At 39.5% G+C, this 23,015-nt stretch overlaps 1 protein-coding gene across 1 annotated transcript in view; it reads right to left on the bottom strand.

The window, feature by feature from the left end:
- The window catches only part of LOC132378818 (fibrillin-1-like), a 377,797-nt gene that overhangs the window by 24,499 nt on the left and 330,283 nt on the right, over positions 1 to 23,015 (bottom strand). Inside the window, exons 58-60 of the mRNA XM_059946042.1 lie at positions 16,035 to 16,160; positions 12,239 to 12,361; positions 9,035 to 9,151 (exon numbers count right to left, since the gene is read on the bottom strand). Coding sequence (XP_059802025.1) covers positions 9,035 to 9,151; positions 12,239 to 12,361; positions 16,035 to 16,160 — 366 coding nt within the window. The remainder of the gene's footprint in view (positions 1 to 9,034; positions 9,152 to 12,238; positions 12,362 to 16,034; positions 16,161 to 23,015) is intronic.

Genomic DNA, 23,015 nt, shown 5'->3' with positions numbered 1-23,015 from the left:
ACCTTATATTTCTTGCAACAGTCTGTGATCTCTTTACAAATCTGTTCTTCTAAACCCCTAGGACTGTTGGGTGGTATGTCTAGTCTGTTCTGGAGGAGCACTGTCGTGTCATTTTCCCTGACTAGAAATGCCACACCTCCTCCTTTAATCCCTCCTGCTCTGTTATATCTAAAACAGGACCTCTGGAATCTTGAGTTGCCAATCCTGCCATTCCTTCAATCAAGTCTCATCAATGGCTACAATGCCATAATTCCAGGTGTTGATCCATACCCTGAGTTCATCCACCTTTCCTATGATACTTCTTGCATTGAAATATATGTAGCTAAGACACTAGTTGAATCGTGCCTAATTTTTTTGATTCTTGACTTTGTCTAACGTCTTACCAACATTTGTCTCCTCAACCTTGCCACTAACTGTTCTGGCACTCTGGTTCCTAACCCCTGCAACTCCAGTTTAATTCCCACCATGCAGCATTTACAAACCTTCCCGCTAGGATATTAGTCTCTTTCCAGTTCAGGTGCAAACCATCTCTTCAGCACAGGTTCCCTGGAAGAGCACTCTTTTCCCTGGAAGAGAGCCTAATGATCCAAAAATCTAATGCTTTCCCTCCTACACCAACTCCTTAGCCACGTGTTAAACTGTATAATCTTTCTAGTTCTGGCCTCACTAGCACACAACACAGGCAGGAATCCTGAGATCACAATGCTGGAGGTCCTGCCCTTTAACTTAGCAACTAACTCTTTATGCAGAGCCTTGTCACTCATTCTACTCATGTCACTGGTACCGAAAGGGACCAAGAACTCTGGCTGTTCACCCTGCCTCTTGAAAATGCAGAGGAATTGATCGAAGATATCCTGGACCATGGCACCCAGGAATCTTGTTCTTGCACACAGACCCTCATACCTGTTCTCCTAACTAACAAATCTCCTATCACCACAGCGTGCCGCTTTCCCTTTCCCTCCCCCCAACCTTCTGAGTCAAAGCCAGGTTCAGTCAGTGCCAGAGACCTGATCACTGTGACTTTCCTCTGCTAGGTCACACCTTCCGCTCCCACAATATCCAAAGTGATATACCTGTTGTTGAGGGGGATAGCGACAGGGGTACTCTGCACAGCTTCCTTAACCCCTTTTCACTTCCTGATGGTACTGATTGTCACCCAGATTCCTGTGTTCTGCACCTTGGGTGTAACTACCTCTCTATATGTCCTATCTATCACCCACTCAACCTCCTGAATGATCTGGAGTTCAACCAGTTCCAGCTCCAACTCCTTAACGTGGATTGTTAGAAGCTGCACCTGGATGCACTTCTCGCAGTTGTAGTCATCAGTGGAGGTCACCCTGCCTTCCCACATCCTGGAAGAGGAGCATTCAACTATCCTGCCTGGCATTTCTACTGTCCTAACTGAGCAAATGTAAAGAAGGGAGGGGGGAAAAACCTAGAGCTTTTCTTTTTTTGCTTTCTTTCATCTGACTGAAGCCTCGAAGAGCTAATGCCTCAAAATCACCACTCTAAACGTTCATTGTGCTTGCCCTTGCCTTCCTTTAATTTATTCTTGCTAATTAATTCCAAATGCATATTTGTCACTGGTCAGAGCTCCAAACAAACTGCCATGAGTTGCTGCCTTTTCTACTTGGTCAGCGGACCTGAGTGAAATTTCCTTCTCTCAAGCTTCTGATCTCCTGTGGTTGCTGGTCACAGCTTTATGGATAGATCCTCACTTTTATCAGTGTTCGGTGGAATGTTTCAGTCTCAGTAAAATTTATTTATAATTCTCAGTAACAGACTTATGATAATATGTAAATAGATGTAACATATTATTTATAATTTATGTATTGATGATGCTAGACATCACAGATTATTATGAATGGAAAATAATTAATGTTATTTTGAACCAATATTTCCAGTCTGCTAGGCTTTCTCATCAAACAACAATTCAATTGATTGGCAGGAATCTACATTGATTTGAGAACAGTTGCACTTAGAACTGTGGCCTTAGAAGAGCTGTATCCTCTTACTGCATCTTAGCAGCAGAATAATACAATGGGCTACGCTGTATTGCACAAGTGCCCTGGCAAAGCACTGTGCCAGTAGAATGCTATGAACTGCCAATTTTGCTTTATGGTAGAGTATTAATTAAATGGAACAACATTTTAAATTGCTAACATTAGTGCTATTTTTCCAAACCTACCTCTGCATACAAGTAACATCTATAACTAATGTTGCAATCAGCTAATTTGTTCTCAGTCTTTACAAATTTAGCTGCAAAACTGTGGTCAATATATTGTTTTTTATTTGTTTGTGCTTACCCCCAATAGAAATAGAAACAAGGACTCATTAAATTACATTATATTACAATCAATAAATTAAAGAACATAATTAACAATAACTATTAAGCCATTATTATAACTCTTTGAAGAAAAGATGTTCACTTGAAATACATCCATTGAAAATACCAGCATATTATAGCTTAAAGTAAATCTAACTCATCCAGAACTTCAATCCTTTTATAATCTGAATACTTTCAAACCCTACTTGCATTTACAACCAAAGTGCTCCCTGACATCAGCTCAATCTTGTAATTATCTCCTTTACATTCCTATAGCATAATATGAAGCACTTAAAAATTATGTGGAACATAGAATGCAAAGTTTTAAAGAATTAAATGAATTCATTGTTAAATTTATTATTTAGATTCCAGATAAAACAAATAACTGTCATTGCCATGTTTCTCACTATCGTCTACACCACTGTAATATTATTCTACCTACCAAATCACACACAAGAGAAAATCTGCAGATGCTGGAAATCCAAGCAACACACACAAAATATTGGAGGAACTCAGCAAGCCAGGAAGCAGTTATGCAAAAATGTACAGTTGACCTTTCGGGCTGAGATCCTTCGGCAGAACTACCTACCTAATATTCTGATTTTGTATCAAAGCATGCATCATTCTCATATATCTTTGTTCTATATTTTTTAGTGCAATATGACTCCTCCTCAGCATAACTGGCTGAATATTGCAGATGAATCATTCTGAGTTATCGGATTTTGTATTTGTAACAAATTTGCTGCAGTCACTATTTATTCTTAGATTAAATATAGAATCAGCCAAATCAAGGGTAGTCATGCTACCTCAAAATAAAATTATGATCATGGCTGATCTACATCAAGACTCAACTACTTCCCTGTGTCTCAGCCCCATTGTTCTCAATCTTCCCTGAACTTTCAAATATTTATCTATCTTTAATTTAAATAGTTGTAATGAGATAGCCTCTGCAACACTTTACGGTAGAGATTTCCAGAGATTCTCCAATGTCTGCAAAAGATAGAGAAGAAGAGCAAAGATAAATAGTAAGGAGTAATGGAAAGACAGAGAGACAGGGAAAAGAAAGGGAGATCAGGGAGACGGGAAGGAGAGAGATGGGTTGGAAATGATGGGATGGGGAATTAACGTTGATGAGGGGATATTGGAAGGTCTTGACAGAAGAACGGGGAAATGGAGGGAAAAAGATGGAAGTGAGAGTGGAGAAGGAACAGATATTCAATATCTCACAGCTGCACTCAGAGGTTCCCACCTGTTTCAGAAGGGCGACAATCATACCAGTGTTCAAGAAGACCAGGGTGAGCTGCCTCAATGACTGTCACCCAGTGGCACATATCTACTGTGATGAAATACTTCGATTGGTTGGTCATGACCAGAATCAATTCCTGCCTAAGCAAGGACCTGCACCTGCTGCAATCTGCCTATCACCACAATAGACCTACAGCAGATGCAATCTCACTGGCTCTCCACTCTGCCTAGGATTACCTGGACAATAGTAATGCCTATGTCAGGCTGCTGTTTATTGACTACAGCTCAGCATTCAATGCAATTCTAATCAATAAGCTCCAAAACCTGGGTGACCATACATCCTTCTGCAACCGGATCTTTGACTTTCTCATCAAGAGATGACAGTCTGTACGAATCAGAAATAACAAATAGCACAAGTGCACCTCGAGGATGCATGCTTACCACACTGATCAAGTTTCTCTACACCCATGATTGCGTGGCTAGGCATAGCTCAAACAACTATTGTTGGCAGAATTTCAGATGGTGTTGAGGAGGCATACAGGAGCGAGATAGATCAGCTGGTTGAGTGGTGTTGCAATAACAACCTTGCGCTCAACATCAGTAAGACCAAGGAATTGATTGTGGACTTCAGGAACTGGATGTCAAGGGAACACACACCAGTCCTGATCAAGAGATCAGAAGTAAAAAGGGTGAGCAGTTTCAGGTTCCTGGGTGTCAACATCTCGAGGATCTATTCTTGGCTCAACATATTGATGCAATTACAAAGAAGGCATAACAGTGGCTATATTTCATTAGGAGTTTGAGGAGAGTTGGTATCACCAAAGACACTTGCAAATATCTATTTCTACAAATATACTGTGAAGAACATTCTAACTGGTTGCATTACCATCTACTATGGAGGGCTACCGCACAGGATCAGAAAAAGCTGCAGAACATTATAAACTCAGCCTGCTCAATCATGGGCAACAGTCTCTCCAGCATCAAGGATTCCCTCAAAAGGTAATGCCTCAGAAAGGTGGCATCCATCACCCCCATCCCACGCCCTCTTCCCAATGTGTCCATCAAAGAGGAGGCACATGAGCCTAAGGGCATACATGTTTCAGTACCAGCTTCTTCTTCTCTGCCATCAGACCTCTGAATGGATAATAAACTGATGAACACTACCTCAGCATTCTTTTCCTCTCTTTTGCACTATGTATTTAACTACACACACACAAACATCAATTTTCAAGACATGCCAGTGATAATAAATCTCATTCAGATTCTGAAATATGTAAGGGGTAAGATGAGAAATGTGAGAAAGAAGGAAAGAAGAAAGAGTGAGACAAGGGAGAGATAGAGGGGAGAAAAACAAGGATTGTAAGAGAGCAAACATGAGGAAATCTGCAGATGCTGGAAATTCAAGCAACACACACAAAATGTTGGTGGAACGCAGCAGGCCAGGCAGCATCTATAGGGAGAAGCACTGTCGATGTTTCGGGCCGAGACCCTCAGTCCTGACGAAGGGTGAAAAAGGAAGGGACCTCAACTGTCTCAGTACTTTGATTCACTAATGATTTTTTTAATATAATCACATGACAGTGTTTTTAATAATGATAATAATCCAAGCTTAAGTTTTATAAAGATATTTTTCATTTTACATGATTTTGTAATATAATGAAACAATGAATAGAGCAACTAATAAAACTTTTTTGTAGAATTTAAGCTGACCATTCTGTATTATTTTAAATATATTTTATGCAACATGATTTTACATTATTGTTATATATTGAAATCTTCTTTGTGAATAATAGCTGAGTTACATGGTTTGGAAGCATTTTTTAAAGGTTTGAAAATGTGCATGCAATTGGATTGAGAAAGTGTTAATAGATATTGGAATAGCCCAAGTACTTCCTTTAGCATTGACAATGCAGTAACATGAATTAGTTGTTGATTAGTTACAAAACGTTAAGTGGGCTGTCAAATTTCATATGAAAACACAGTAGTTGTTAAAGTAGTTAGCTTGGAGTGCCAGAAGTTTGGAATTCAAACTTAAAGAAATCAAGCCATTCAGTAGGACCTCCTGCTTAAGGCTTTGAGGTAGGCAGGTAAAAAATGTCTTGTGGGTCTCATGTTTGAGGTTAGTGGGTGGAAGGGTGGTGGTGGAAGACTGGGGTATGTTGGGAGACCTTAGGGTTCGATGACTAACAAAATAATTTAGGAATAGTAGCAAAGAATGATGATTGCTGTCGGACAGGTGCACCATAAGGCTGTGTGTTTAGCCCCCTGCTTTACTCACTTTACACTTATAACCAAGCACAGGTACAATGCCATATTCAAGGGTGCTGATGGCACAACTGTCATAGGCTGAATCAAAGATGGTGATAAATCAGCATATAGGAGGGAGATCAAAAATCTGGCTGTGATGTCAGTCTGAGTGAGACCAAGGAGCTGATTATTGACTTCAGAAGGAGGAAATCGGATGCCCATGAGCCAGTCCTCATTGGAGGATCAGAGGTAGAGAGGGCTAGCAACTTTGAATTCCTTGGTGTCAACATTTCCAAGGACCTGCCCCGGGCCAGCATGCAAGTACAATTACTACGAAAGCACAGTAGTGCTTCTATTTCCTTATAAATTTGCAAAGATTTGGCATGACATCTAAAACTTTGACAAACTCTATAGATGTTTGGTGGAGAGAGTATATTGACTGGCTAAATAACAATCTGGTATGGAAATACCAATGTCTTCGAATGGAAAATCCTACAAAATGTAGTGGATATGGCCCAGTCCATCATGGGTAAAGTCCTCTCCATCATTGAGCACATCTGCATGAAGTGTTATTGAAGGAAAGCAGCTTCCATCATCAGGAACTCCTCCCCCCCCCACCCCCAAATCGTGCTCTCTTTTTGCTGCTGCCATCAGGAAGAAGGTACAGAAGCTTCAGGGCTCACACCATCAGGTTCAGGAACTGTTATTACTCCTCAACTATCAGGCTTTATGAATATGGAAAGTACCTATTTGTTTATTAACAAGGAAGTGTGATGGGAGCTCATAAGAGTGATGTAGATGAAAGGAGACTGGAAATATGGGATATGATACTGCTCACTTGCTAATTTCCCTCAGTAGTTACTCAACATCATTGCATGTATCCTGATGGCAAATTTTCTCTCTATACAGGTGTAGATGGAGCAGTAGTTAGTAAAATCTCTCAAGAATATGAATGCTATGCTACAGCACTGAGCTTCTGTTTCTCTAATTCACAGCACTAATTTCTAGCCTAGAATATTAATGGGTAACATACTATAAGTAGTATTTTTAAATAGTGGAGAAAAATGAGATGAGTATTGATGTCAAACAATAGGGAAACAATAAACATGTCAGGAATGTTTTGAATCAGAATCAGGTTTAATATCACTGGTGTATATCATGAAATTTGTTGTTCTGCAGCAGCACATTGCAATCATAATAATAAAAAAACTATAAATTACAATGAGAAATATTTTTAAAAATAAATTAAGTAAGTAGTGAAAAGAGAGAGCAAAATATTGAAGTAGTGTTGTCCATTCATTTTGTGCTGTGAAATTGAAGGAAAATGGACTTGGCTATGTCAGTTGAAAAGCCTGCAAAGCCAATGTATCCTAATTTACCTAAGGGGCCAAATCTCTGCACAGTATTCTGGTAAAGGCCTCACCAACATGGAACACAACTGTAACAAATCTCTCCTAATCTTAAACTCTAACCCCTTTTACAATAAATGGCAACAGGCTTGTTGTACCTGCATACTAATAATTTGTGAGACATACACTAGAACACCCTGATCTCGCTGAACTTCACCCATTTGGAATCTCTCTCCAATTAGGTAAACAGTATCATCAGCAATTTATTTATTCATTCACTTAAGGGATGTAGACAATGCAGATTCATTGCCTAACCTTGATACTAAGGCAAGTGGTTGTTACGAACAAACCACAATACAGTCAGTCCTCCTTATCCGCGGATTCCGTATGTGCGGATTCAATCAACCATGGATCGGGAAAACCTGGAAGTTCTCTCTCCAGCACTCATTGCTTGAGCATGTACAGACTATTTTTTCTTGTCATTATTCCCTAAACAATACAGTATAACAACTACTTACATAGCATTTACATTGTATTAGGTATTATAAGTAATCTAGAAATGACTTAAAAGTACAGGCCGTCCCCGGGTTATGAATGAGTTCCATTCGTGAGTCCGTCTTTAAGTCGGATTTGAAATCAGAACAGGTACATCTGGTATTATTTAGCATCAGTTAGTCAAACGTTTTCCTTAGTATATAGTGCATATTTTACCTTTCTATGCATATAAAACACTTAAGAAACATACGTATTTCAATAATTTAACCACTGTGTTGCTTAGCAATAATTGTAGCTTTCATTGGGGCAGGGCCTTTCATATTCTCCATTAAAATTGTTCCGGTTATTGACCGACTGTAACCTAACGCTTTTCCAATGTCTGATGGCATTTCACCTCTTTCCGATTGTTTTATTACTTCCACCTTACTTTCAATCGTGATCATGATTATTTTCATGAACAGAAACACCATGGATTCAGAGCTATGTCAGGTCCTAACGTCCACTGTACGGAGACATGTTAAATAAAGTCTGGGGCTCCGCTGGGTCCTAAAGACCACCGGGACTTGAGCATCCGCAAATTTTGGTATCTGTGGGGGGTCCTGGAACCAATCCCCCGCGGATAAGGAGGGCCAGCTCTATTGTATTCAGATATTGACCCAACTGTGAAAGCATAGCAGATTTCTTTCTTGGTGGACACTGGTGAGCTAAATGGGTTTCCATACCAGCATTTTTTATTCTGCTTTTTTTATTCATGGGTTAATTCTCTTGCAAACCTGACAGGAAGTGTATTCAGGTTCTTCAATCTGAATTCTATACTACACCCATTTGTTTAATGGTGTTTACCTTTGCTTACCTTCTCTTCAAGCAGACAGCTGGTGATCATTGCTTAAAACGTGAATACATCAGGAAGTTGAACCTCAGAGCTGCTAAAAGGAAACCTTGTGGATTCTACATGAATATCTTTATATGGTTGTATAATTACAGAACTGAAGCTCTGCAGTTTATGAACACTGTTGGAGACCTTGACTGCCATTTTCATTCTGTTTGAAAGCCTCCTACTCACTTTCCTTAATAGCTTGATTAACTAATAACTCATGCAACTTAAAATCAGTGAATGATTTTCTCTAATTAAAGAAACCTGGAAATTATACTGAGAGCTGGAGCTGTGCTACAAATAGTTAGTGATAAATTAAGTAATATGTAAACATTTGAGAATCAGTGCATAATATGGATAAAGAGTATAACTGTAAATAACTTTTGTGTGTGAAGTATTAGGATAGGCTACAGCTTCACTGCACAAAAATTATCTCCGGTTTCCCTTCATACCTCTTCTTCTACCTATTCCCCTCTTCATCCTTTACCATTTACTTACCAATACATGCTGTATGATGCTGTGTGAATCCAGGAGGGCACTTACAAGTAAATCCACCAATTGTATTGACACAAAGAAACTGACAATTGTGCTGCTTTGTAGAACACTCATCTAGATCTAGCAAAGAAAAAAGCAACAGTTTAAATTACGGAGCTATGAAAGACAAATATTTTTACTCCAGCTTCCTCTCTCCATGCCCTAAGAACATAAAGAAGCTGAAGTTACAATGTATAATTAATAACAGTAATATTAAGTACATCACATTTTGAGATTAGTAATAATACTGCCAATGGTCTTGGAATAATAAAAGTAGCGGATCAACAATAATAACCACCTTCCTCTGATTTTCCCATGAAGCACTATCAATGCTAACTGAAACATGTTATTCTTTATGCCTTTCTGAAATACTTGAAATTTCAGTTGTGTATTCTATTTAAAAGTTAAAGCCACCACCGAAAATTGATTGGTACAGATTGTGTATATTTCCAGTGTATATTGTGATGACATTCCATTATTATATTTTTGAGGCAAAATGCTGATGGTTCAAGGTTTAGTAGATTAAATGTGCATCCGTGTGAACATTCCGGTTTAATATGGTGCATGGCTGCATTACTGGAGGGTCAGTGCTTTCAGTGCAAGTTCTTGCCATCTCCTCAGATAGACAGGATAGCTCATTTTTATTTTAAGGCTGAGTTCTGCATGTATTTCTTGTTAACATTTATTTTTCAACCAGCAACACCCAAGGAAGTGAAATGGCCTTTCTAATAATTAGTAACATGAGAAATTCTGCAGATGCTGGAAATCCAAAGCAACACACACAAAATCCTGGAGGAACTCAACAGATCAGGCAGCATCTATGGAAATGAATAAACAGTCGGTGTTTTGGGCCAAGACCCTTCTTCAGGACCCTTCTAATAATTGCTGTGGGCAATTACAATATGAAATGATAGCCAAAGATGTCTAAAAACACTACTCTAATTTTCCATAAATAATAAATAAGGTGTGAAGTAAAGATATCTTTACAAATTGTCTATTTCTTCTGGTTTTTAGCTACTTAAAACAGTTCTGGTAATGGAATTCTGAGAATGCTATCTATTTTGCTGCAATACTAAAATTGCACAAATATTTTGTATTATTCTCCACTTCTCTTGTTTATTGGATCCCTAGAAATGGTTGAGAATATAGATAGCATAATTAGTAAGCTTGCAGAATACCTAAAAATAGTGGTACAGTGGACTGTGAAGAAGGTTGTATAAGGCGACAACAGGATCTTGATCAACTGGAAAAGTGGGAAGAGGAACAGCAGATGGAATTGAACTCACGACAAGTGTGATGCATTTTAAGTTAATCAAGCCCAGTGAATGGCAGGGGCATAAAGCGTGTTGTTGGGCAGAGAGACCTAAGAGTACAAGTACATTGTTCCCTGAAAGTGGCAATGTGGGTAGAAGGTGGTTAAAACGGCATATAGCAATCTTGCCTTATCAGGCAGAGCTCTGAGTGCAAGAAATGGAACATCATGTTACCGTAGTACTAGTGTTGGACCATACTTGGAATATTGTACTCAGTTCTGGTCACCATGCTCAGAATGGATGTGATTCAAGCTAAAAGTGGAAATGATGCACAAACATGTTGCCAGGACAGGATGGCATGAGAGATTGAATAGGCTGTTTTTCCTGAGGCAGTTGAGGCTGAGGGTAACCTTGTAGATGTTAAAAATTAAGAGGCATAAACAGGGTAGTAGACTCTTTCCCCAGGATAGAAGATTCTCAAACCAGTGGGCATGGGTTTTTGGGTGGCACAATAGTGTAGCAGTTAATGTAATTCTTTACAGCAGCAGTGGCATGGGTTCAATTCCTGTCATTGTCTATAAGTAGTTTGTACGTTCTCCTCGTGATTGCATGGGCTTCCTCTAGGTGTTTTGGTTTCCTCCCTCATTTCAAAGATGTATGGGCTAGTAGGTTAATTGGTCATGTGTGTAACTGGGTAGTTCAGGTTTGTTGGGCTGGAAAGGTATGTTACCATGCTGCCTGTCTAAATAAAATTTAAAAAATGTGATTTTTTTTGAAAACTGTTTATTTTTCTAATAAGTAAAAACACTACACTATTGTGCTGTCCCATATCTTCGAATGCTGCCATATTATGGGAAGGGAATTATTAAATCTATTCCATATATTTAAAATATCTCTTTTTACCTTACCACCACTGGGAACTAAAACTTCAAATTTTGTTTAACTTTATGTTCATTAATAGTTTCTCCTACAGAAAAAAACAATCTAAACAAATATCCAGAAAATTATGTTCTGGGCTTCATTTCTTTTATAAATATCGAATTTCCAAATTTAAGGATTTTTAAAACTTAATAGGATTATTTTTCTCCTAACATTTTTATCTGTTTAATATAGCTTGTTTAATTGCAGATTGCTATGTCCTAGAGGGCAGCATTTTATACTGTATGTCAGCGTAATACAAAATGTTTGATAATAGCAGAAAGAACCAATTAAAAAAATGTGCCTCCATTGCATGTCAAACTATATGTAATTTTAATTTCAACCAGGTGTCAGAGAATGAATCCTTTATCTAATTTTGCACTTTTGAAGAAGCAGTTGGTTTTATTCTTCCTAGAATGAAGGGCTGAAGTTAGCAACTAATTGATAACTATCTGAAATATAATATAAATGAGACACCAATGCAATAAGCTTGTCATTATTATTCTTACCTGCTACTTGCCAAATCTGTTTATTAAAGCAATCATCTTTCAGATAAATAAAATGGGCACTTAAATAAAATTAATCAACAGTTGTCAGCAACTAAAATTAATTTTTAATTTAAATCTGCTGAAAAATAATACAGGATGTTCATGAGTTATGAGCAGCTACTTCTGGGACGCCTGTACATATAAATGAGCTCCAAATGTTATTAAATTCAAAAGTCTGACACATGTACATAGGTTCATCCCTACAAATGGAAGAGCTAGTTCTCTCTCTCTTCACCCTCCACATATAATAATTGCTATTTTTAATATTATTTTAATACTATTTGTTACAATACTGTGTAGGTGTAGTAAAAAATTGTGTGAATTTTGTGTATTTTTTAATTTATGGATAAAGTTCTGGCCATCTGTAAAACCAGAACTGATTTGTAACCCAGAGGTGGCCTGTAATGAAACTCAGGACTAGGTAGGTTACTTTGATAAAAAATATTCACCTTTGCAACTTTTCCCATTTTCTTGCAGTATGTATCCTCTAGGACATGCGCATTGGTAGCTTCCTTCCGTGTTTTTACAGATGAAATTACATGGTTTTGGTGACTGCATACATTCATCATGATCTAGTAATGCAGAAGAATGTAAATTATAAACTCTTCAAGTACTTTAAATGTAACTGCAGCTACTAGAATAGAAGGAAATATGTTTGAAATAAATCACCACTACTATGAGATTCATGATTAGCAAATATAACAGTACAATCTGAAGGAAAGTTCAATGGGAACACACTGCATGTTAAAATTGATCATAGCACATTGGAGTTGTATAATTTTTGTATAATGAAGGCATAATTTTTTAAGGTATCTGTCAGACGTTGGACAAACATTGTTCTGAATAACTGCTCATAATTTCCTTATCCAAGAATATTAAGAAATAACTTAACCCAGATTATACATCACAGATATGAGTATTTTCAACATCCAACAGTGTCATATTTGACTTCGTATCAACTATCGACTTTACTTTCTTTGCCCAAAAACTTATTTTACTCAGCTGCATTATTAACAGTCACAATATAGTTAGATGTATGGCAGAAATTACCATTTTCTATATTTAAGTCTTTCCTCAACTCTTTTACTTTACATTCTCTATATAACCCCATCACACATAGGCTAGGATTTCCTTGCTCCCAGCTAGCTGCTTTCTCTTTCTGCTGAAATAGCACCATACTTTATTCTCCCTAACTAGTACCCCTATCTTTGCCAACCAGCATGATGTCTTCATCTTCCATCGTAATGAATTCAAACATCACTGTTCTCATTCACAAGCTTTAACATTGCTGCACATTGGGGAAACTCCCTTAATGTTGTGTCATGCTGGAACTGGGTTGAATTATTAACTTATATCCAAAGATACAATGGAATTACTTGATTCATTTTTAGGTGTGGGCCTCATTTGAATTGCACCAGGGAAATGAAGGCATTAGATCAGGAATGTCATTACAAATCATGCTTTTGGCAATGGAAATCAGCTGGATCCTGTAAGCATGTGGATATTGTTGGGAAGGTCAGCATTTATTGTCTGTTGCCAGTTACCTTCAACAAGGTGATAGTGAGCCACTGTCTTGAAATAATGGAACTCTTGTGAAGGTGGTACATATGCCCAGAAATAACAAAGAGATAGCAATATATTTCAAAGGCAAGACGGCATGTAACTTGGAGGGAAACTTGCAAGCAAATGAATGAAAAATTTTATATAGGACCTTGTGAAATTCTCATGTAATTTTTTAAAAGAAACTTATAGCTTCTGGGAATTATACTGGTGCCTAAGAAGAAAGTGATAACATGTCTCAATGACTATTGTCCAGCAACACTTACATCCATTGTGATGAAGTGCTTTGAGAGGTTGGTGATGAAACATTTCAACTCCTGTCCTAGAAGAGACTTGAATCTGCTCAATTTGCCTACTACCACAACAGGTCAACAGCAGATGTCATTTCATTGGCTCTTCACTCAACTCTGGAACATCTGGACAGTAAAGATGCATACTGTTCATCAGGATTCACTTAATTGACTACAGCTCTGCATTCAACACTATCATCTCCTCAAACTAATCAATAAGCTCCAAGACCTAAGCCTCAATACTTCCTTATGCAATTGTATCCTCAATTTTCTCACTTGCAGACCTCAGTCAATTCCGATTGGCTATAACATCTTCTCCACAATTACCATCAGCACAGTTGCACCACATGGTTCTGTGCTTATCACCCTGCTCTACTCTCTTTATACTTATGGCTGTGAATCTAAGCAAAGTTCCAATGCCATATTTACTGTAAGTTTGCTGACAACACAACTATTGTTGGTTGAAGCAAAGATGGTGACGAATCAACATGTAGGAGGGAGAATGAAAATCTGCCTGAATGGTGCCATAACAACAACCTCCAAATCAATGTCAGCAAGACCAAGAAGCTAATTGTTGGCTACAGGAAGAGAAAACCAGAGTTCCATAGCCAGTCCTCATCAGGGGATCAGAAGTGAAAAAGATCAGCAACTTTAAATTCTTTAGTGTTATAATTTCAGAGGACTTGTCCTGGTTCCAGTACATAAGTGCCATTACAAAGAAAGCACCATAGCACTTCTACTTTCTTAGAAGTTTGTGAAGAGTTGGTATGTCATCTAACACTTCGACAGACTTCTATAGATTTGTAGTGGAGAATATATTGGTTGCGTCACAGCCTGGTATGGAAACACCTTGAATGGATTAGCCCACAAAAAGTAGTGAATACAGCCCAGTTCATCACAGTAAAGCAACATTGATCTTCAAAGATCTCTACCACACAGGCCATAATCTCTTCTCACTGCTACCATCAGGAAGGAGTTACAGAATACTCAGAACTCACACCACCAGGTTTAGGAATCGTTAACCATCGGGCTCCTGAACCAGAAGGAATAACTTCACTCATCCCAACACTGAATTGTTCCCATAACCTCACTTTCAAGGACTCTTCATCTTATGCTCTTGACATATATTGCTTATTTATTTATTATTATAGTTATTTTCTTTTTGTATTTGCACAGTTTGTTGTCTTTTGCACATTGGTTGTTTGTCTATTTTGTTATGTGCGGTCTTTCATTACGTTTGTTTGTACTTATTGTGAATGCCAGCAAGAAAATGAATCTCAGGGTTGTATATGGTGGCATATATGTAGTTTGAAAAGAAATATATTAACTTTAACAATAGAATGCTTAGCACAGTTGGAACTACAAACACAATACTTAATATACATCATTTGAGAGCTTCTTGCTTTAATTATACTGATGGTAAGCATGAAAATAGAATCAAGATGATTACACTTTCTAATCAGAAAATAATTGATGAGCTAGCAGTTGAACTATCTCATCTCCTTTTCCTGTTATTATTTTCTGTGCATCCCATTCCATTCCATTCTTCTAACAGTGACATTGCTTTCAGTTCCTAGACAAAGACCCCCCTTTATTGCTTCGTAACTTGAGAAGTCCCCCCATACCAATGTTACTTGATAATTCTTCTAACATCGTTGTTATATATTTGCATAGCTTCTAGCAATATTTACTATATTTAGAAAGTTATATAAGCAGATGTTTTGGTATGCCTGAAAATAGTGGGACACACAAAATTAAACCAGTATTCATTCTCCATAGATTAGTTGAACTATCAATGTACTTGGTTCCATTGTAGATATTAATTTAAATATTCATATCAAGCAGTAGTAAAATCAAGGCAACCAAACTTGCTGTGTTGACTAGAGGACATTTCACCACTCATCCAAGAGGCTTCTTCAATTCTGATCCATGGTGTGTAGTTGTCCGGCTTATAAACTCTGAGAGTTTCTTAAAGGTATAGCACTCACATGAGGGTTGTTAAGGGTCATAGAGGTAACGAGAGGGTCATTAGTCTTACCTTTGCAGGAATGGAGGTGTGAACTGTTGTGGAGATGCCTCACAAAGTCTATAAACCGGAAAACTACCCACCATCAATCAGAACTGAAGAAGCCTTTTGGATGAGTGGTGAAATGACTACTAGACAACACAGCAAGTCCATTTACCTTGATTCACTACTGCTTGATATACAATGACCTGGACGATTGAGAACCTTCATAGACCTAGTTCAAATATTATATTCAAAAAATAAATGTCTATAATTCATCGCATGATATATTAAATTCATATCACTGGTAGCCATTATTTTTCACTCTTGTCCTTTAAACTCTATTTAATCTATAATCTTGAGTTGATTATTTTCTTTCAAGATACTTACCCTTACAGGATGTGCCAGAGATGTCTGGGGTGTAACCAGGCTCACAGACACATCGATAAGATCCAATCATATTAATACACATTCCATTCTGACACAAGTTTGCAAGGACTTCACATTCATCAATATCTGAAACAAAACAAAGTATTGTTGAAAGCAGCCCCAGATAAAATAGAACTGGGTTAAAGAAACACCTTCTTCGAAGGTGATGATTTTCAATACAATGGAATTGTAGTACCACAGCTGATTTCATCTTGCCTTAATCCTTAATTATTCATTTCAAGATTAAAGATTGTTTAATGTCATTTCCTGTACACAAGTGTAAAGAAGAATGATGTAATTGTGACTCCAGATTTGATGCAGCACAAAAACACAATCAACATAAATACCTAAAATAGCTTCTCTACATATTATTGATCACATGTCCATGAAGTGATGCTAGGCTATATGTAAGATGACTGACAGGAGAAATAAAAAATGTAGTGGTGGAGTTATGGGGTAGAGATGTTGATCAGCCTTAGTGCTTGGGGAAAGTAACTGTTTTTGAGTCTGATGGTCCTGGTGTAGATAAATATTCCATGAACAGGGTGGGTTCAGTCCTTCAGGAGTTGGACTGTGACCAATCACCAAACAATTGTACGTGAAGAGAACTACCTTTTTAATCAGGTCTGCACTCAAGGTTAAAAAGGCAGAACATCGCAGCAGATTTTTGTAGTTGGACTGCGACCAATCACCAAGTGGGATTCATTAGAAAGTGGGAATAAAGATAATGCAACTGCAAGGGGAGTGGCCATTGTTGTGAATGGATCAGTGTTTGGAGTGGCTTTGGCTCATCAGGCTTAGGCAAGATCAGACTTGGGTGAGGTAAGGTATCTCTTTTTGTTAAATTTAACAAAACTTAAATTTCTCTTTTTGTTCTTAATTCTTCATTCTGTGTCTGTTAGGGTATGGTAGTGCAGTGGGAAAGGCTCCAAGAACAGTGTTTTGTGCTGTGTGTGAGATGTGGGAGCTGCAAATCGATGATCTTCAGCTCATGGCAGAATGAGAAGGTGATAGGAGCTACAGGGTGGTAGTTACCCCTAGGCTAAAGAAGACAGATATCTGAGTGACTATTAGGAGAAGGAAGGGAAATGCACAGAGCACCTCTGTGGCTGTTCCTCTCAATCATAACTATACCAGTTTAGATACTGTTGAGGAGGATGGAGGTGAGGGGAGCCACAGTGACCGGGTCTCTGGCACTGAGGCCGGGGCTTTGGCTCAGAAGAGAAGAGAAGTGAAGAGTACTACAGTGGTGATAGGAGATTTCATAGTCAGATGAACAGAGATGAGATTCCGTGGGTGTGATAGAGACACCTGGATGGTATGTTGCCTCCCAGGTGCCATAATCACGGATGTCTCAGATTGGGTCCATGGGATTCTATAGTGGAGGGAAAGCAGTCAGAAGTTTGGTGCATATTGGCACCAATAACATAGGTAGCCAAGGTGAAGAGGTCCTATAGAGAGATTTTAGGGAGCTAGGTAGAAAGCTGAAAATCAGGACCTCCAGGGTAGTAATCTCGGGATTGCTGCCCATACCACGTGCCAGTGAGGGTAAGAATAGGATGATTTGGCAGGTGAATGTATGGCTAAGAAACTGGTGCAAGGGGTAGAGGTTCAGATTTATTGATCATTGGGATTTCTTCTAGGGGAGGTATGAATTGTACAGAAGGGATGGGTTTGCTATAGTTGTTCAGGAGGGTTTAAATTAATTTGGCAGGGGGATAGAACTGGAGTGACAGTGCAGAGGATGAAGTAATTGGCTTACAAACAGAGGCAATGTGTAGTGAGACTGCTAGCAAAGAGAAGCTGATGATAGGGGCAAAATTGCAGTCAACAGGATGAGTTGCAATGTAAAAGGCAGACATAATTGAAAAGGGTGAATACAGGATTGAAGCTGTTATATAAGAATGTGTGCAGTATACGGAGTAAGGTAGGTAAACTTGTAGCACAGTTACAGATTGGCATTTTGGGCAACACTGAATCATGGCTGAAAGAAGATTACTGGTCTTTTGCAGACCAGGTGAGGAAACACCAGAGGTGCCTGGGCTTGACTGGGGACTGGCCTCTCATGTCAGTGCTGCCCTCCTGTGTTTGAGTGGTGGAATGACAGGCTGGGTTGTGTGCGTCAGTGCATTGCCAGGAGACTGTACCATCAGTTGCAGTATATGTCGTTCAGGGTCTTGTACTATATATATTTTTTTCCATGTGAAAATGCTTCTTTGCTCGTGTTATTTGCTCATTATTTTGAAAGTGCTATTTTATATGTTTTGCACCTTGGCCCCATAGGAACAATGTTTTATTCACTGTAGCTATGTATGGTTGAATGATAATTAAACTTGATTTGATTTGATTATAGCTGGGAGCTTAACATCCAAGGATACACATTACATCAAAAAGAGACAGGTAGGCAGAGGGGGTGGCATGGCTCTGTTGGTAAAAACTGAAATCAAACCATTAGAAAGAGGTGACATGGGGCTGGAAGGTGTTGAATCGTTGTGTGTAGAGCTAAGGAACTACAAGTGTGAAAAGAACCTGATGGTGCTAGATCTCAAGAAGGACACTTTCTGGAATACCTATGAGATGGCTTTTTAGAACAGCTCGTGATTGAGCCCACTAGGGGATCAGCTATTCAGAATTGGGTGTTGTGCAATGAACCAATATTAATTAGAGAGCTTAAGGTAAAGGAACCCTTAGAGGCTAATGATCATAATATGGTAGAAATCACCCTGCAATTTGAGAAGGAGATGCTAAAGTCAGATGTATCAGTGTTACAGTGTAGTAAAGAAATTACAGAATCATGAGAGCGGAACTGGCCAAAATTGATTGGAAAAGAACACTGGCAGGGATGATGGCAAAGCAGCAATGGCTGAAATATCTGGAATTAATGTAATTAAATGATACAGATACAGGAATGAACATTTGTTGGGAGTAAAGTGCTGTTTCTGTAATAGTATCTGAGAGCAGGAGTAAATGTATTAACTGGTATAAAATGAATGGAGTAGTACCCCAAAACTAAGCTGGAGAAATTCAGATTCTGCCACACAAACATATCCAAGGAGGGCAAGCCTCAAAATACTACTGAGCACAGTGCCGCATTAATAGAATTCTATATTAATTATGATGTAGTGAATACCAGAATTCAAATGAGGAAGGCAGTAAATTTCAAGCCTGCAGGAAAGGCTGGGCATAGAAGAAACAAATATAATGACAATGTTTAAGAAGATTTAGGCAGATTGTTGAATCGGCAATGCACAGCAGGATATGGACAAATGGGATTAATGTAGATGGGCAAAAAGATTGGCATGGACGTAGATGGCCAATGGGCCTGTTTCTATGCTGTACGTCTCTTCAATAATGGTTGACTCATAAGATATATCTTAATTTTTTATGGTCAATACTTTTAAATAACTATACCAAACATCTCAGCAATTTAATAGTCCAGAATCTGTGCTAAGTGCTCACTGCTAACCTCTAAAAGAAGTTTGGATCTAACTTGTGTGGTTTGGCTCAACAGGAACTTGCAGCAAGGAGCTGGTGCTAGCTCTTGCAGAAAGGCACTGCATGCTGCAACATTATAGGTAGAGGTGGTGAAGCAAGAGCAGAACAACCTCCGGTGATAAATAAAGCTGAGCAGACATTTCAATGTTTAAAGTATTTAAAATATTTCAAAAACAACAAAATCCATTAAACTATAAAAATTAATATAAAAACCTGAAACACAAAACTAGGTGTTCTTGTACATCAGTCAATGAAAGCAAGCATGCAGGTACAGCAGGCAGTGAAGAAAGCTAATGGCATGCTAGCTTTTATAACAAGAAGAATTGAGTATGGGAGTAAAGAGGTCCTTCTGCAGTTGTACAGGGCCCTGGTGAGACCCCACCTGGAATATTGTGTGCAGTTTTGGTCTCCAAATTTGAGGAAGGACATTCTTGCTATTGAGGGAGTGCAGCGTAGGTTCACAAGGTTAATTCCCAGAATAGCGAGACTGTCATATGTTGAAAGATTGGAGCGACTGGGCTTGTATACACTGGAATTTAGAAGGATGAGAGGGGATCTGATTGAAACATATAAGATTATTAAGGGATTGGACACACTGGAGGCAAGAAGCATGTTCCCGCTGATGGGTGAGTCCAGAACTAGAGGCCACAGTTTAAGAATAAGGGGTAGGCCATTTAGAACAGAGATGCGGAAAAACTTTTTCACCCAGAGAGTGGTGGACATGTGGAATGCTCTGCCCCAGAAGGCAGTGGAGGCCAAGTCTCTGGATGCATTCAAGAAAGAGTTAGATAGAGCTCTTATAGATAGCGGGGTCAAGGGATATGGGGAGAGAGCAGGAACGGGGTACTGATTGTGTATGATCAGCCACGATCACCGTGAATGGCTGATCATGGTGATCACATGGTGCTGGCTAGAAGGGCCAAATGGCCTACTCCTGCACCTACTGTCGATTGTCTAATTACGAGGAAATCTGCAGATGCTGGAAACTCAAACAACAACACACACAAAATGCTGATGGAACACAGCAGGCCAGGCAGCATCTATAGGGAGAAGCGCTGTCAACGTTTTGGGCCGAGACCCTTCGTCAGGACTAACCAAAAGGAAAGATAGTAAGAGATTTGAAAGTAGTGGGGGGAGGGGGAAATGCGAAATGATAGGAGAAGACCGGAGGGGGGTGGGATGAAGCTAAGAGCTGGAAAGGTGATTGGCGAAAGTGATACCAAGCTGGAAAAGGGAAAGAACCATGGGACGGGAGGCCTCGGGAGAAAGAAAGGGGGGGGGGGGAACACCAGAGGGAGATGGAGAACAGGCAGACAACTAAATATGTCAGGGATGGGGTAAGAAGGGGAGGAGGGGCATTAACAGAAGTTAGAGAAGTCAATGTTCATGCCATCAGGTTGGAGGCTACCCAGCCGGTATATAAGGTGTTGTTCCTCCAACCTGAGTTTGGATTCATTTTGACAGTAGAGGAGGCCATGGATAGACATATCAGAATGGAAATGGGATGTGGAATTAAAATGTGTGGCCACTGGGAGATCCTGCTTTTTCTGGTGGACCGAGCATAGGTGTTCAGTGAAACGGTCTCCCAGTCTGTGTCGGGTCTCACCAATATATAAAAGGCCTCACGGGGAGCACCGGACGCAGTATACCACACCAGCCGACTCACAGGTGAAGTGTCGCCTCACCTGGAAGGACTTTCTGGGGCCCTGAATGGTGGTGAGGGAGGAAGTGTAAGGGCAGGTGTAGCCCTTTATCCGCTTACAAGGATAAGTGCCAGGAGGGAGATCAGTGGGAAGGGATGAGGGGAACGAGTGGACAAGGGAGTCGCATAGGGAGTGATCCCTGCGAAAAGCATAAAGGGGGGGGGAGGGAAAAATGTGCTTGGTAGTGGGATCCTGTTGGAGATGGCGGAAGATAGAATTATACGTTGGACCTGGAGGCCGGTGGGGTGGTAGGTAAGGACAAGGGGAACCCTATCCTGAGTGGGGTGGTGGGTGGATGAGGTGAGGGCAGATGTGCGGGAAATGGGAGAGATGCGTTTGAGAGCAGAGTTGATGGTGGACGAAGGGAAGTCCCTTTGTTTAAAAAAGGAAGACATCTCCTTCGTCCTGGAATGAAAAGCCTCATCCTGAGAGCAGATGCGGCGGAGACGGAGGAATTGTGAGAAGGGGATAGCATTTTTGCTAGAGACGGTGGGAAGGGGAATAGTCCAGGTAGCTGTGAGAGTCTGTAGGCTTATAGTAGATATCAGTAGATAGGCTGTCTCCAGAGGTACAGAGAGAAAGATCAAGAAAGGGGAGGGAGGTGTCAGAAATGGACCAGGTAAATTTGAGGGCAGGGTGAAAGTTGGAGGCAAAGTTAATGAAGTCGATGAGTTCAGCATGCTTGCAGGAGGCACAAAACAATTAAATACTTCTGAAGGATTGTTTTAAAAATCTGTATTAAATGTTACTTAGCGAGGTCCGTCACAGCCATTTCTCTCCATTGAGATCAATGGAAAATCAAGCCCTCCAGCAGGGCCAACCTGATACAAGAGGTCTGTGAGGTTTCCTCACTGAAGATGATTAGGAAGATACACCAACTTCAAGCTCCAATGGTGGATTCATGAGGATTGTGATATCATAATTCTAAAAAAACAATGAAAAACTAACTACAACTTCAGAATTCCCATTTCTCCAAAATTTTTGTCTGATGCAGTTTATAATGTATGTTGTTGAACACACACGATCGTATCTCTTGCACATAATGCAGGATGATCACTTGGGTGTGACTGGATATATTCTGCAAATTGCTATCTTTTCAATATTATTTCTATTTGCCTGTAGAATTGTGGTGAACTACGTGTGCCTGTTTGGACATGCCCCCTGCTGACTGCTCCTGTGGCTCCTCCCACAGGCCCCTGTATAAAGGCGATCTGAGGCCTGACGCTCGGCCTCAGTCTCCAGGACATAGTATGATGGACACTCACTCCTGGTTCCTTCTTCCAGTCAATAAAAGCCGTTATCTCGCCTTACATCTCAGTGTGAGTTGTTGATGGTGCATCAAGAATCACAACAACATGAACTAAAATCTTATTAGAAAAAGACTTAAGAATTACACGATTCTGTGAAACTTCTTTGAACATAGTCTGCCTTATGCAAGAAGATTGGGATTCATGTAGGATTAGAACAGTTGGGGTTGTTATTGGCTGGCATGGAATCAATTGTCTAAAGGGCCTTTTGCCATGCTGTACCTTTCAATCACACTATGACTTTGCAGTCCTTATTCTAGCAGGCAAGCTGGCTAAGTTCCTTGCCTTCCTATTTAGTCACCTTGTCTCTCATTAACACTTGAAAATAGTTCTATGTCAGATTTTTATACTGGCACTCAAATATGCTTGAGAATTTGCTTTATGATCAGCACCCTAACATTTTTTCCTCTTCTGTTTTTCTAGGCAACCTCCATGAA

Source organism: Hypanus sabinus, chromosome 21 (assembly GCF_030144855.1).
Source record: "Hypanus sabinus isolate sHypSab1 chromosome 21, sHypSab1.hap1, whole genome shotgun sequence".
NCBI lineage: Eukaryota > Metazoa > Chordata > Chondrichthyes > Myliobatiformes > Dasyatidae > Hypanus > Hypanus sabinus.
The sequence above is the reverse complement of the archived record's forward strand: the minus strand, read 5'-3'. Positions and strand labels throughout refer to the sequence as shown.